At 38.7% G+C, this 17537-nt stretch overlaps 1 protein-coding gene across 1 annotated transcript in view; it reads right to left on the bottom strand.

Moving 5' to 3' along the window:
• PCDH15 (protocadherin related 15) overlaps positions 1–17537 on the bottom strand; it is a 1464924-nt gene that overhangs the window by 711270 nt on the left and 736117 nt on the right. Inside the window, exon 4 of the mRNA XM_054035363.1 lies at positions 12548–12666. Coding sequence (XP_053891338.1) covers positions 12548–12638 — 91 coding nt within the window. The 5' untranslated portion in view covers positions 12639–12666. The remainder of the gene's footprint in view (positions 1–12547; positions 12667–17537) is intronic.

Here is a 17537-nt window from a genome sequence, read left to right as displayed (position 1 = left end):
ATGTATCTGAAATTTGAAAAGCTGCCTAGTACAATCTAACTATATAAATTAAAAAAAGAAAGGAGATATTTATATGTCAACATATACAGCAGATTAACATTTTTATTATGATAATAAATAAGCTTTTTTGTAAAAATTAAATTTTCTTTTCAGGTAAAAGTAAAAAAAAAGTTAGCTATTTTAGAAATTTAGAAACTAGAGCATTTTGACAAGGGACTTAATAAAGCCGCCTCTTTATTCTTCCCATCGGAACTGTAAAAATAATAGCCTATTCAATTGCCACAGCCCCTCAAGCACTCTCATTAAAGCTCACAATTGTCAGGTCTGATCATTACTTGGATGGGAAACCTACAAGGAAAATCCAAGTACAGAAAGAAGTGATGGTGTTAATTCAGTTAGTGGCAGTTTTCTTTCCAAGTCAGCATTGAACCAATGTTCTAAAGTACTGTTAGGGGAACTCTGGTCCTGTAAGTGACATATTTCTTCAGATGAGGTGTAAAAAAGGTTCTGACCATTTGTAGTTATTAAAGTTCCCAGTGCACTTGTAAATCCTACACTGAAAGAGTCAGCAGAAGTGAGAATGACTGACACAGAGAACTGGTACCATTTACTATGTAATGCTATTTTTAGCACTGAAACAAATGTTGATAGTGTGCTTTCACTAAATTCTTAACTTCAGATGGGCTTGCAGTGAGAAACCAAAATATTCTGTAGTATTATTCATCATTATTAAAACTGTACTACAAATACCACAAACAAATCCCAAACACTATCATCAATATATGATTCTAGGAATGTCACGGTGTGTCACTCTGAAGCCTAAAAATGTCTTTAGAGTCAGTAGGAAGCGGTGGAACAGCTACCAGTATAGTTAAGAGCTTTTTTTGTTCATAATATCACCAGGTTGAATCATCAATGAGAGTTGCAGTCTGTTTACTATCCAGCTTTCAAGTGCTCAGTCATTTTGATTTTACGAATTATGCCTGTGAGGTGTACAGCTACACAAGTGTAAGCTACACAGTAACACATGTATCTTTGCCAAGAATCCTAAAACATTGTGATATCAGAGGTAACTCAACCAATCACTCCCTTTGCACTACAGCTAATTTGCATGCAACAATTTTATCTGTTGTAGGAGGGAGACTGCACAGATGCTGGAATACATAGCCCAACTGCCACATACACAAATCAACACAAATTTCCCAGCACAATCCCCCTAGACACAAATCAACACACACTGTCAAGGCTGCTTCCCCACTTTGAACTTTAGGGTACAAATGTGGGGGCCTGCATGAAAACTTCTAAGCTTAACTACCAGCTTAGATCTGGGCCGCTGCCACCACTCCCAAAGCTAATTCCCTTCCCTGGGTAGCCTTGAGAGACCTTCACCAATTTCCTGGTGAATACAGATCCAAACCCCTTGGATTTTAAAACAAGGAGGAATTAACCATCCCCCCTCCTTCCTCCCACCAACTCCTGGTGGATCAAGATCCAACCCCCTTGGATCTAAAAACAAGGAAAAATCAATCAGGTTCTGAAAAAGAAGGCTTTTAATTAAAGAAAAAGGTAAAAATCCTCTCTGTAAAATCAGGATGGAAAAATAACTTTACAGGATAATCAAACTTAAAGAGCTCAGAGGACCCCCCTCTAGCCTTAGGTTCAAAGTACAGCAAACAGAGATAAACACTCTAGTAAAAGGTACATTTACAATTTGAGAAAACAATGATAAACTAACATGCCTTGCCTGGCTGTTTACTTACAAGTTTGAAATATGAGAGACTTGTTCAGAAAGATTTGGAGAACCTGGATTGATTGGTTATAAATGTTAGAGAGCTTATTCCTTCACTCTCACACTTCCCTGGTCCTTCTCGCATGAACAGAGAGCAACAATACCCAAAGTCCAAAGGTGCAAACAATTCAATATTTATTGGGGTGAATTTCCAGCAAGCTTAAATCCAAGTTCCTTTTTCCTTATTTTCGAATCCCAACTTACTTCCTGTTTGCCCCTAATTTATATAGTAATATTTTTAGCTATACCTTAACCAATCATTCTACTAACCTACTACCTAACCAATCCTAACATATTGTAACATGATTAGCTCACCAATTATATTCCACCACCTTAATTAGTTTACACCCAGCAAAATTAATTATACAGCAGACAGAAACAATTACAGAACCAGACAGATGCAAATAAACATACAAAACAATACAGAAGTGAGGATTTCACAACTACATCTATACAGACATAAGGGTTTTCCAGCTGTGTCTATTGATAAGTGAGTTCTTACCAGACAGAAAACTATCAAACTAAATTTCCTTTTACATGTTCTAGGCTTTTCCCTTTATCTGGAGGTGAGAGATCGGATCACCTTCCTAACAGTCCCAGATTGCCTTATTTCAATTTGACTAAACAGGGCCTTAGACTGTCACAGTGAGAGACACAGATAGACAATGATTTTGATTCTTTCTTTTATACCACTATAACTAGCTCAGTGATAAGAATACACCTAAATTCTTAAAGTATAGGCCAGACAGGCTTGAATATCTATATCCTAACAATAAACATTGAATTAAAAGACAACAGGTGTGATTTTTTTGAACAAAACTGCAATATCACTATAGGAAAAGTATCAGAGGGGTAGCTGTGTTAGTCTGAATCTGTAAAAAGCAACAGAGGGTCCTGTGGCACCTTTAAGACTAACAGAAGTATTGGGAGCATAAGCTTTCATGGGTAAGAACCTCACTTCTTGCATCTGAAGAAGTGAGGTTCTTACCCACGAATGCTTATACTCCCAATACTTCTGTTAGTCTTAAAGGTGCCACAGGACCCTCTGTTACTATAGGAAAAGTTCATTTTATTACATGTTCATGCTAATTTCCTCCTTTCAGCAGGAGGTATGGATTTACATAGGCCCCTTGGGTGGAGAGGTCCCGTACTAGAATTTAGAATATGTGGTGCCTCCACCTAGGTAAATAGCCTCGAAACCCCATGGGCTGGCTTTAGAGGTCTCATCTCCAGTAGATTTTACAAAGAACCTCAGAATACCCCAGAATATCACCGTAACAGCAGCAGTGCTTACAATTTAAACAACTCAACAAACACACTGTAAAACAGCAAACTGAACAGTAAAAAAACATATACGGATGTGGCTTTTTTAAAAACAGCCGCATAGATGATAAAGATCCCTCCTGATTCCAGACTCGCTCCACTCACAAACAAACCCGGGGGGGGTTGGAGGGGGGGTGACATGATTTCTCATCCAAACACTACATGTTTTCTAAACAGCCTGAAGGCAAGCACCTGTTTATGTGTTTCTTCTCTCACTGTGTATGTACAGTATATCATTCCACCAGAAATGATGATAAACTTGCTGGGAGTATTCAATTTAGAATTTTCTTGAATTAATTTGCTATCATTAATTGAGCAACTTAGATTAACTTTCAGAAAGATTAATTCTTTTTATTTTTAAAGTGACCTTTTAAAATGATTTTTAGAGCCTATATTTTCTACATTTTGTTGAGTGAGCCGATATTTTCTGCCGAATGCAATATTCTTTAAGCTAGCAAACTAATGAAAGGGGATCCAATGCATTGGGCAGTAAATGAGAGAGCCTGTGAGGTGTTTTTTATGGAACAGTGTATATTTATGATGGAATCTATTGACTGAAAGATTATAATAATGTTTTTTACTGTTATGTTTTTCCTCAGAACAATTCCACTTTGTTCTTTTATAATCTGCATCCATATATTCCTTGTCTTGGGATAAGAATACAGAAGACTGAGTTACAGTTACCAAGAAACAACTCCTGAAAAAATGGAATAGCACAGATAGTTTATTTATTTCAGATTCATTTTTTGCTAAAGAGCTTTTAATACAGATTTTTTTTTTAAACTTAAACTTCATAACACGAGTGAACTTTATCGCTAATATTTTAACATGTTTCAGACCAATCCTGGAAAAATCTGCATGACTACTAACATTTTTTGTGAGGAACTGTGGAAGGGATGTTTATTTTCACCTCATGAGCTCAGCCTTCATCTCTGTAGTGCTTGTGAGCAGCTCAGCAGCTTCTCAGGAAGGGAGTAGGGAAGGAATAAGCCATTGCCTGTCCTCCACACTCTGCATGTCCTTTGATCACTGGTTGCAAGTATAATAAATCATTTGACTAGTGACCTCTAGATTATTTAGCAATGGTCACTATAGAGATTTTCATGGCAATGTTTTCTTCCATTATATGTAATAATAATTGTATGGTGAGATGTGGCTCAATCATGATATCCAATTCACTGCAGTCTCTTGGGAATGTATTGAAATTCACTTCTTGAATAAGTCATTTAATTTCCTCATATAAAGTCCATCTATAAAAATGATCATCTAATATGTTCAAATGTCATATCTTGTTTCATTTGCCCAGTCATGAAAACATGTGCATCCAGTAACTGCATTTTGAATAAATTAGGGATGTTTACTGGACATTGTAAAATCTAAAAATATATTCCCCCAAATATAACATGATTCTCTTCATGTACATAACTTTGGAAATTTCCTCCTCCTTATTTTACTTATATTCATGACAATACTAGAAGTCTGACCCAAAGTGCAAGGAAGGAATTGTGAGTCAGTTATTGCACCGACTTCAAGGGGCCCTGACTGTATGTAATGAATGGGATACTTGTAAAGCCACTATCTACTACATCACATATTTTAGCACCACTGTCTGTGGCAATCATTGCCCTCTTTTGGCTTGAGGATGGGGACTAACTTAATTATAGCATATAATATATATGGGATTATTTTTAACCCCTTCACTGAAGGTTTCTGCTGCAGATTCAGTGCTACAATATGGCAACAACCGTATATGCTGATGTTCTACTAGAAGCAATGTAGTCCCCTACATATGGCACAAAATTCTCTCCAGACAACACACAAAGGGCATGACCTTTTCAAACTTCACAAGTTAACTAGATAGTGGTTTCGGCAATTCTGAAGGTGGACTCCTCAATTAGAGTCTGTAATGAAAAGTGTGTGAGCTTACTGCTATCAGACATTGTGCTTTTAAAGGTACTGTCTTTTGGATGAGAAGATAAAATCAATGTTCTTACCATCTGTACTCAGTCAAGATCCCATGGCACCTTGCACAAAAGTAGGGATGTTACTCCTGTTGTCACCAAATGCCAACAAAGGCAATTCCAACATATGACAATCTATGTTCTCCAACAGTTTCAACTAGATACCGCATTCTTCACTTCCAGTCCTAAACTATTGTGCACTGTTAAATAATTACTGTATTCCATCTCAGACAAGTCTGCATTTCTATAAATGAAATTAATCTGTTAAGCTCTTTAGTGTTCTTCATTAGCTTATGGATGAAATGTGGTATATACTACTATACTACATTTCTATTATACCACATTTCCACTGAAATTAGATTTTTCTCATCTACATGGTAAATTAGACAGTAACAAAAAAGCTAATGGTTTTTACCATCCAGAACCATAATATGTAAAATCTTTGCCCTCTAAAAGTATTCTTACTGGTATTGTTGCTATTTGTAGCAGGTTTTGAATTTGGAGGAGAAAAGACATGACTGATGATTTTGAATTAAAGATCTGTCAATGACAAATATGCCTTACATGTACTACTACTAGTCCAAATGTCAGTGGTACACTATGCTATTCCTTCTTCAATACAATTTACCAGAGATTCAGTTTTCTCCTGTATTATTTTTTAAAACAATTGTAATTGGACTTGTGACTAGGGGCTGGTCTTCACTACCCACCCGGATCAGCGGTAGAAAATTGATCTCTCGGGGATCGATTTATTGCGTCTCGTCGGGACGCGACAATCGATCCCTGAATCGACGCGTGTACTCCACCAGCCCCGGTAGGAGTAAGCGTCATCGACGGGGGAGACGCGGCAGTCGATTTGCCGCCGTCCTCACAGCGGGGTAAGTCGGATCAGATACGTCGAATTCAGCTACGCTATTCCCGTAGCTGAATTTGCGTATCTGAAATCGATCCCCCCTGTAGTGTAGACGTAGCCTAGGAGTTATTGAAATAGGGTATTGTTTTGGTTTTAAGTATTATAGGTAAGGGAAATTGGCTTGAGGAAAAGCCAAATTCCACTACCTCCATGAAAGGAGAGAATCAGGTTAACAGTCAAATCAGATTGTGTACATTTAACATATGTCAGAGGTAGGAGAGCTAGCTTCATTCTAAAAACAAACAAACCAACCACACACACCACTCCTCTCCCAGAAAAATTCCCACCAAATCAAAGCCACACAATAATATTTTAGGGGGCCCATGTTGTTGTGATGTAATTTCCTCTGGCTATCCTACTTTGCTTTGTGTGCCTTTTGGCTCATGGAGTGGAAAAGTGGATGCCTGGTGGCAGATGCGGGTGGATGCTGATGCCTTACTCCAAATCCCTCCAGAGTTCACTCTGGAAGTTTCCATGGCCCCGAGATACCTCATATTTGCCAATTTTTAACTGTTTAGGTTATCTATGATAAACCAATAGGACTCACCTATCCTTCACAAAATTCTTTTGTCCATCTATAAACGTTTTCAGTTATCTCTGAATCACTAAAACAGGACTCATTACTAGGAACCTGTCCAAGAGAAGACCTACTCTTGGAAGGTGTAATCTCTGCTGAAAGCTCCCCACATAGAGATATACAGAAGAGATTGTAACTGAAGTAACCATTCTTTATTGTTTGTATTCTCTTTTGTTTTTAATTTTATTCTATTTTCTTTAACAATAGTTAACAATTGTGATTATTTTGCTTTTGTTTAATTGTGGTATCTGCTCAGGTGTGGCAAAGAACTCCATGCAACTAAAGTAGTGGGAGTCAGATCCCTGAATGAGAAGACAATGACGATTTGGCCTATCATTTCTTGTTTCTCTACACTATGAAATTTAGTAATTTTGGGGATAAAATTACTTGGTGCTCAATAACTTGAAACATCTCAATGTCCTCCACAGGTGTATTAGACACGAATATTTATCCAAAAGAAAACCTTCACAAAACAGAAATACTTCAAGCAGCCAGAATACCACATAATACTGACAGCTCTTCTAAAGCATCTCATGTTGTAGGTTAGTTGATCTGACAATATTCAGAATTGATGAGGTGAATGAAAGTTTCAAAATCTGAACCTCAATCCAGATCTGAATCTTGTGGCTGACTACCCTATTTCTATAATTGAGAGAATCCAGCTGCCTGATCCAGACAATTATAAACCTCGGGGGCAATTGTTCAAACTTAGATTCTGCATTTTCACATATTCTACATTTCATTGCTACGTGCAGGTAGATATATCAGGACAGAGTTCTTAACCATAGGCGTGCGCACGGGGTGTGCCCAGGCACACCCTAATGCATGGGTGGGCAAATGGCTCCACTCCCCGGTGTGGCAAGCTGCGGGGTCCACGCTCCTAGGCCGGAGCGCCCGGCCAAGCACAGCAAGCCACCGGCCCCTCCTCCACCTTCCCCCCCTCCCCTGGAGCCATGCTGCCACGTGCAGCGCTCTGGGGGCCAGGACTGCGCACTCCCGCGGAGCAGCGTTTGGCTCCGCGGTGAGGCAGACACGCTCCCCCCTTCCCTGGGGCCATGTCGCCGCGCGCGCAGCGCTCTGGGGGCTGGGGCTCCGCGGGGAGTCAGACATGCTCCCCCCTCCCCTGGAGTCATGCCGACACACGTGCAGCGCTCTGGGAGCTGGGGCTGTGCGCTCCTGTGGGGCAGTGTTTGGCTCCGCGGGGAGGCTAGGAGCCTCATCTCATGGTAAGGGGTCCGGGGCCAGGGGGGTTGGATAAGGGGTGGGGGCAGTCAGGGGACAGGGTGGATTGGATAGGGGGTGGGATCCCGGGAGGGTGGTAGTTAGGGGTGGGGGGTCTCTGGAGGGTGCAGTCAGGGAGCAGGGGGGATTGGATGGGGCATGGGAGTCCCGGTGTCTCTCAGGGGGCGGGGGTGGATAGGGGTCAGGGCAGTCAGGGGACAGGGAGCAAGGAGGGTCCTGGGGGGGGGTCTCTGGAGGGAGTGGTCAGGGGACAAGGAGTAGGGAGGCTTAGGTAGGGGGTGGAGTCCTGGGGAGCAGTTAGGGGCAGGGGTCCCAGGAGGGAGTAGTTGGGGAGGATAATGAGCAGGGGGGGTTGGGGGTTCTGAGGGGGGAAGTCAGGGGGAGGGAAGTAGGAGGGAGTGGATGGGGGTGGGACTAGGGCAGGGGCAGGGCTAGGGCGGGACTCCCTGGGTGCACACTCTAATGAAATGGGCTGTGCACGCCTATGTCCTTAACATGTGTCATGAATTATCACAAGCATTCATCTGACCAATTTATAAAAACAAAACAAGAAATAAGAGATTACAATATTGTGGAAGGCAATTTTAATTCACAAATAAATACTGTGCATATGATACTGTGCATATGATAATTAATTCTGTGCATATGATAATTAATTCACATTAACTAAACCAATTTCTGTTGCTGTTATTATTTGTTAAGGTGATGTGATATATGATTTATTCATATTAACTTCTGAAAGTAATATACAGTTTAAAAACTGCATAGGCTATTCCTGTTCACTTCTTGTCTCTTTTATACTGTGATTTATGAGGTGTACAAGAAATTATTTATGTGAAAAGAACCACTGATTCTTTTGGGGGAGTGCATCTTACACTTCTAGCTAGAAAAGAAGCCAGCATACAACACTAAATCAAACTTACTGCAATTTAAAATATCATTATTAAAATGTATAGGTTTATGCAGAACTATAGGTAAAATGATTTTTCTCACATTAAAGCATCCACAGTAAAAGTGATACCCTGTATAATTATTTAAATACATTTTTGGTGAGGAAGGTAAGACAAAAAATGATGTTTGTATATGACAGCAAAGAAAATTAACTGTTAAATTTACTATCTAAATCTCACATTAAAAATGAAGATTTATACTTTATCTTCCCTAATTTGTATCATACTATTAAGTGTTTTTAAGTCATGATACAATCATGATATAATCAAAACAATTTATTTTTAGTGGCAGAGTAGCAAACTGTTCATGGTTTACTTTGGCATCACATATTTATCTGAATAAATGGCTAGAGACAATCACAATCTTTGAAATGATAAACACATATTAAATTTAACCAAAATAAGGTTTACAACAGGAGGATTAAATTGAGTTCTACTGTATTTGAGTAACATCTTTTCCAATTAGCAAGTCTCCTTCTATTACATTGTCATTTATTCACAAAGCCTTAAAGCAGTGCTTCCCAAACTTGGGACGCCGCTTATTCGGGGAAAGCCCCTGGCGGGCCGGGCCAGGCTGTTTTATCTGCCGCATCCGCAGGTCTGGCCCATCGCGGCTCCCACTGGCCACAGTTCACTGCTCCAAGCCAATGGGAGCTGCTGGAAGCAGCGGCCAGTACATCCCTTGGCCAGTGCCACTTCCAGCAGCTCCCATTGTCCTGGAGTGGTGAACTGCGGCTAGTGTGAGCCGCGATCGGCCGGACCTGCGGACGCGGCAGGTAAACAAACCGGCCCGGCCCGCCGGGGGCTTTCCCTACATAAGCAGCTTCCCAAGTTTGGGAAACATGACCTGAAAGGGTTATAACACTAGATTACAGTAAAAAGTTACGCTCTCTGTACTTCTCCCTACCATCCGTGCTCTCTTCTCCATATACTCAGTTGTCATTTCATTACACCACAATATCTCCATCACCCTGGTTTCCTTTATTTCCCCAAACTCTCTCACCACAAAGTCCATTCCATCAACCTCCAATTCTTGCTCAGCTCCTTTTTACTCCTGTACTGCTGAGTGCATTTGGAGAAAATGCCTTGACCGCACAGACACTCATCCTTCAATACTACCATCTTCCAGCTCAAACAACACTTCTCCACCATCATTGAATCCCATATTGCAATTCCAGCCACCTAAAAGCATTTCCCTGTTCCATGTTCTCTCACCAACTTTTTCAAAGAGAAGATTCAGCATGACATCCTTTCTGCCTTCCTTTCACAATCTTCTCTCACCTCATTCTTACCTCCTTCTGCACTTTCAACAACAATGAGGTTCCTCACCTGTTTTCCTCTTAACTCTTCCACCTGGCCAAGCGATGCCATCTCCTTCTTCCTCATGACCTACCCTGCCCTTACACTCTCACCACCTTCTTCAACCCTTAGCTTCTCACTCTTATTAAGTTCCTTTCCTTCACAGTATGAACATGCTATGATTCCTCTATCCTTATAACCCCCCAACATTTACCCTGCATCTTTCTCCAACTGCTATCCCATCTCCCTTCACTTCTAAACTCAGTGAAAGTGTCACACACAACTGTTTGATTAAGGTTCTCTCCTCCAACTCTGTCCTTTTACCCTCCAATTTGGTCTCTATGCCACTGAAACTTTTGTCTCCATGGTCTTTAATGACAGTTTTATGGTCAAATTTCAGAGCCTCTACCTGGATGACATCTTTGAGTATCATCTATCTAGACCCACACATCTAGGCAGTGTCCATATGTTTCCCCTTCTTCCTTCCTCCATCACTTCCTTCCAGAGATCTGGCCTTTCCTCTGTTCTGCTAGTAAAAGCCTGGTCTAGGCCCTTATTATCTCTTATCATAACAACTGCAGCCTTTTTCTCTCTGGCCTTTCTGACATCCAATTGGATTCCCAGGTCCAATCAAAAGATGCTACTAAAATAATCCTTCTGACCATATTACTCTCAACTGAGAGATGCTCCCCCTTTCTTCACTGCATCAAATGAATGTGACCCTTCACAACTTAGCCCCTCCCTATTTAATACATTTATCATGTGATTTTCCCCCTACTCCTTCAGTGGTACTATCTTCCATTTCCTATTTGCTCCTACTATAAACACCCTCACATTTTCTTCCATGCTGCTCCTTTATGTATGGACCACTCTTCTTAAATTAGTCTGTAAAGAGAATACCCTGTCTTTCAAATCTCTCTTCAAGATTCACTTCTACAATGATGACTACCAGAAAAAGCCAACTGATAATGGATAGTCAGATGGCCTTTAGGAGTGTCCAATATTGTATTTTTAACTCTAGTTGTGTATAAACCTGGCCTATGTAAATGCATATTCCTATTACTATTTCCATCATCCTCCCTCCCCAGTTCCTTCAGATTGTACAACCCACTGATTAGATCTTATATTAAATATATTGCAAGATCTTTAAGGCAGGGACTGTCTTTTACTATGTGTTTGTACAATACCTCAATCACGATTGAAGACTTTAGGCTACCATAATAAAATAATCATCATGGTAAATAGTTTAAAAGTGTCTACGTCAGCTAAGCCAAGAAAAGCACAAGAGCGATTCATATTCTTCACTGCCTCTATGAGCAACTAGATAACATGTATTGATGGTGAAAATCATAGTGATGTTATACAAGGAAGGAATGAGGGGGGGAAATAATTTGCTTACATACCATGGATATCATACAAAACTAAAAAAAAAGAAAACATTCAGAGCTGAAATTACTGTTAGAATAGGAAATGTTGAAATAAAAAGAATAGGCGTTTTGGAAAACATCCCATTTCAACATAAAATGAAAGACAAACAAAATACAGTGTATTGGTGAGATGGCCATAATAAAAAAAATAGTTCTCTAATTCACAAAGGTGTACAACTTTTTACCAACATACAGTTTTCTAAATTTAAAAAAGGAAACCTAGCTACAAAAAATAATAACTAACATGAATGTAACATTATAAGCATCCTATACCAAAAGTAATAGTTTCATTAAAGAAAAACATACTGTATCTTCATATGTGACTCTTAATAGTTCTTCATTTTATTTTCACTTGAGCAATCCCACACAAACAGACCTTTCTCTCTTCTTTATATTTATTATGTTTAAAATGTTGGTTTAAGAAACAATGGTATATACATTTGCAATTTGATTACAAATACTGAGTCAAATGCATCCCTCGCATATCTCCATTAAATAAAATGAAGATATACTAGGAATTAATATGGTCTCTCTATTGTCACATCATTTTACAATTCTTGCACTGCTCTTTTTCTTGAGTTCCTCATTTTGGATCTTTTCCCTGCACTGAAGCTTTGGCTGGTTGAGGTGTATGTAAATATAGCTTCAGAGTAAATTTCTTCTTCTCTTTAAAAGTTATCATTTTGGTGCTGTAAGTGGTATATTTCTAAATAAAATGTGCTGAGGAGCATACTTGCAAGCATATAATAATTAAAATGTGTTCAGATCTCAATGCTAGAAATAAGTGTATATTTCAATTATATTTTTAATTTTACTTATGTGTTTCTTGACTTTGGTTGTAATCCACAGGTCTTGAATACATTCTCCATAATGGATCCCTAGTGGACACAGTTGTGACCGTTAAGCATACAAGGGCCATATATTGTTATCCTTTCATTTGTAACTTGTCTTCTTAAAGCAGCATATATTAATAGCTCATTCCATTAAATACCAAATCGTCTGGGTAAACATTTTTTCCATATACTATAGTATCTTTGTTTAACATGTAAAATAAAAACATGCTTACCATCATCATTCTGGGCCAAACAATTGGTGAAAACAGTAGCAATCGCAATTCCTACAGCCAACCATTCCCAGAGACAAAACTGCTGTAGCATTTTCTATTGAACTTCACTCAAGGCAGATCTGAAATAAAAAGAAAGATTTGACATGTTCATTAATCAGGTAAGGTAAATGCATCTGTCAGTGCAGAGAGCTTATAAATGACTTCATGGTTAATCACTGGTAGTATGGGTCCCTAAGCAATATTACTAAATGATATGTATCTATCAGCAAGCATGTCCAATCTCCAGAACAGGACAGTTTTGTTTTGTTTATGTTATTGCTCTTTCTACATCAATCACGGTGTTAGAGAACTGTGTAATGTTTGGTGTTAGTCAAACATATATTAAATGTTAGAGAAATTAATATATATAATATGATAAGAAAAGATAACAATGTTTGCTTTTTGTACATTTTTGCTGAGATAGCACTTTAGATTTTGCTGCAAGAGTTTGCGAATCAGAAAACTGGTTTGTGTGTCTTATTTGTAAAATATCTGGCCTAAGCAAATAACAAAGTAAAGCAAAAAGTCAAGAGGAACCGGTTAGCTTTGCAGAAAATCAGGTGTACGTCTTTCCTCCCCTCAACAAGACAAGCTAACAAGCAAAAACCCAACACCACAAAAAAAACAGATCAGTGAAATGAGCAACTACTATTGTAAAATAAAATCACCAGGATGAAGCCAGTAGGAGTGGGACCAAAAAATGTTGGGGAACAAACAAATAGAAGTCAGTATCAGCAGAATATTCAAAAATGTATTAATTGAGGTTAATTATTGTAATGTATGCATGAGAATGTTTTAATTAGTGGGTTAGAATGTAATGTATAAAAATAAAGACAAATGAAGTAGCTCTGTAAACTGAGTCTACACAAAGTTACAAAAAGGAAATTAAAAAATTAACAATAAGGGACTGGAGAAAATACAGGGGAAGACTAGTCAAGCATAGCAGAAACCAGAGATTTGAAAAGAGTCACCCTGTCCTCAAGGAAAGTAACTTGATCATTTACTTTTCTTGACTTATCTCTTTTTACATGTATATGTAATTCATATGTAATAATAACCCTGTCGTAAAATGTACATAACAAAAGCTAAAAAAAAAAAACCTCTTTAAGTCTAGATTGGAGTGGATCTTGTTTCTCACCCAACAAAGGTATCAAGCAAAGAAATATGTTATTCTCCTTCCTTCAGCTTCACCATTAAAGTTCACTGCTTTTCTGAAAAGTGATAATATAAAACAGATGTACCAATCCTTAAAGCTGCTGCCCAACTTCTAGGCTTGGCTGAGATATCCCACAGTGTTTAGACCCACTGAGCACACCCAGGCTTCTAATAACATCTGGGACTGGTCCATTGCCAGTGCAGCACAAACCATAGAACAAGGCAACCAGGTGGACACAGGTCCACTGAACCAAACGAAAGTTTATAAAGAGTAGCATTTTTAAAGTTAGACAATGCTCTATTCTGTTATTCTGATAAAAAAAGAACTCCCACAATTCAAGGGTGAAAATTACATTATTCTGAACATTTTTATATGAAAATATCAGAATAACAACAATGAAATATCAAATGGAAGCAACAAGAACCATAGAAATGAAAAGAGACATGGATAGTAAAACAAAGCTATTGTCTAAAGAGTATATAAATGCTGTCATTTTACTCATGTAAAGCATTTAGCCCATTTTCCTTATCACTTTCTACTAGTATTTTTGTATTATGGTCATATGAGCTATATTTTCATTAATTTCTGAGTCAAACAATTGTCCCTCCACCCTCCACCACTTAACAGCCTTCAGCATCAAAGCAATCTGATCTGCCATCAACAAGAAATTATTAAAGCCACTGCTATCATTTTCCTTCAAGAAATTGAACTTTTCCTATAACTGCATCTGTATAGTTTCATCTTAGGCATTTATTTACATCACAAACAACAGTATCATATTAGGACATTAAAGCTTTCTTCTAAATAACTCACACTAAGTTACATTTATTGCAACCAAGAGAAAGCAGGGTTTCCGTTAAAAGAAATAAATGACAGCTCTGTTAAGTACTGGAAGATGCATGCACATCTACAAGACTTGGTTTGAATCTTGTTTTCACAGTTTATAGTAGTGACACTGCACCCCGTATTCTTCATAGTGATATTATTATGATATGATGCTTTCAATCTAGATAGCTGGTTGGGAAGGGCCTGTTCAGGGCAATGAGCCATTAGGGGAAACAATAGGCCTTAGGAGAAGCCTGTCTCCCACCTGGTGAGCCTTCCTCAAAACACTCCGGACAGCCTGTAAATAATGGTTGCTATGACTCTACAAGGACATGTGACCAGGCCATATGATTCTGGATTCCATCTTGGGATGTCAGTATTTTTCCACAAACCACTCTGGGAACCAAATTTTGAAACAAACATCATCTGTTGTTCTTCACTCCCCACACAAGAAGACTTCTGGAAACACCTGAGGGGGGAAAAAACTGGACTGGGGGAAGTGCTGGTCCTAGGCTAAAGGGATTTCTAGCCTGTGTATGAAGACCTGAGAAACCCAAGCTGTAAAGCTAATGCAGCTTGTGCCTTAAGAATCTACAAGTCTGCCTGTGCCATCAGTTAGGGTGAGACTCTGCTGTTCATATCCAATCTATCTAGTATATTAAGCTTAGTTTGCATTTTTGTTTATTTGCTAGGTGATCCACTTTGATCTGTTTGCTATCACTGTTTGCTTTTGTAGTTAATACATTTATTTTATGTTTTAATCTAAACCAGTGAGTTTGGAGTGAAGTGCATGGGATTTGCTCAGCGAGGCTGTTGTATATTTCTCTCCACTCCACATTGGGAGTGGGAGGGACGAACTCTATGAGCTTACACTGTACAGTTCCCTGTGCAGAGCAAGCTGGTGTAATTTTGGATTTATGCTCCAGAGTGGGTGCATGCCTGGGGAGCTTTAGCCTTTCTACTGTTGGTTCATGCAGTGGCTAGTCAGAGAGCTTGCATGTAACTGCAGTTGGGTATCTCCCTACCTGTGGGTATGCTGGTGGAAGTATAAAACCGAGAGCATATCTTCAGCTTGGTGGGAAGAACATCAATTCCAAGAAATCAGAGAAGCCCTTCTGTGTGATGAGGGCACTTAGGACAGTGAAGGAAGATGAATAATGCTCTTAATAGCAGCAGTTTCAATTATTTTCTTCAGGGCTTTCTTTCACTGATTCATAAACAAACCACTCAGAACAGTGTCCCCCAACTTCCAGAGACTGTTCCAGCTTCCTAGTTTCATCTCTCTAGGTTGCTTCCACAGCAATAAATTACGTGACAGGGCCTGGCTTAACTCCTCATCTACTGTCTGGGCCTTGCCTCAGACCTTCACTGATAAGGTTGTACAGAGGAGACAGAGAAAATTTAATTGGAAATTTGTGCAGAAATTATTGCTGAATGAACCAACAATAATTTCCTCTCCAAAGGAATGGCTGGATTTGTTGAAGCCCCCATTATAGCACCTTAGAGAACAGAAGAGGATGGGGAGCATTTTGGAGATTGTGGAGGTACGCACAGGTCCACACATTCATGGCAAAGTGTTTGTTTTAATCCCTAAATTGCTTGCTATTTCTTCAGGGCAGGTCAAAATTAGCCTTCAACAGTGATAAAGAGGAAGCTCCTAGACCAAATGGAGGTTTCTCCAATGTAGGGCAGGAACATAGAAAAAAAGCAACAGACCTTCTATTCAAGACCACACAAAATTTACCAGTGTTACAATGTTATTTTTCCTTCAGTAATTCAGATATGGCTTGTCCTTGTTACCTTTTAAAGTTTATTCAAGTGCTACTTTCTGATTACTTTCAGTTAAATTGCTAGTTTACCAGTTTCAGCCAATCTGAAGTTACTGTAAAGTTACCTGTGGTTTAAAACACAACTTTTAAAGTAAGTGAATAAATATATGATGATGATTTTTTTCTTAACTGGTTAATATTAAACAAATTTGATCATTATATAAAGCATAGCCACTTCACAGTATGATTTATTGATAGCAAATTAATTTAATATAATCACCAGCATTGTTAATTGGCTTTTGAGGATATGTGAGAATCTCAGAATAAATTTATTCACAGATCTTGCCAATGAGTGAGCAAGGATTCCTAAATGCATTATATGCTTTACAGTTTTCCCAGTCTTCTAGAACACTAATAAAATAAAGGTTTTTAATACTAATAAAATTACTTTAGATATTACTAGTTGTCAAATGCTTCCAAGTTTTTATAATTCAGAAATGCTAGACAAACGATCTATGATTACAGATCTGCAGCAAACAGAATGAGTTCATTTTAAAATATGTAATTACATAATTCATAAATCAGCAAATGAACATGCATACCCTGTTTCCCCGAAAATAAGACAGTGTCTTATATTAATTTTTGCTCCCAAAGATGCGCTAGGTCTTATTTTCAGGGGATGTCTTATTTTTCAGAAATGAAAAATGCCTTATTATCGGTGGATGCCTTATTATCGGGGAGGTCTTATTATCGGGGGGATGCCTTATATTACAACGAGAGGCAAAACTGTAAGTAGGCCTTATTTTCGGAGGATGTCTTATTTTCGGGGAAACAGGGTACAAAGAAGAAGAGTGCAGCTATTTGTAATAGTCCTGAAGAGAAATAGGCATATACACTTCCCCAATGATTTTTATACTAAAAAATCACCAGTTCTCCAACAAAAATGCCTAATTTTAGAAAGACAGTTATTGAGTCCTCAACTGACATCCAGTGTGGTGGGACTACTCCAGAGAGGTTTTAGGACTCAGACATCTTGGCAGATTTATTTTTGGTTCAGATGAAATGTCAAGTAAACCATAAGGATGGAAATGGAGTTGTTCTAAGAGTAAGTGTCTCTAGATGAAACTGTAAATAGAGCAGAATAAAAGATTGAGCCTTTCATTCAGTAATCCTGTGGGCCGCTATAACAGAAACTGGAATC

This window comes from Malaclemys terrapin, chromosome 7, assembly GCF_027887155.1.
Source record: "Malaclemys terrapin pileata isolate rMalTer1 chromosome 7, rMalTer1.hap1, whole genome shotgun sequence".
NCBI classification, from domain to species: domain Eukaryota; kingdom Metazoa; phylum Chordata; order Testudines; family Emydidae; genus Malaclemys; species Malaclemys terrapin.
Note: the sequence above shows the minus strand (reverse complement) of the source record. Positions and strands in the feature narration are given on the sequence as shown.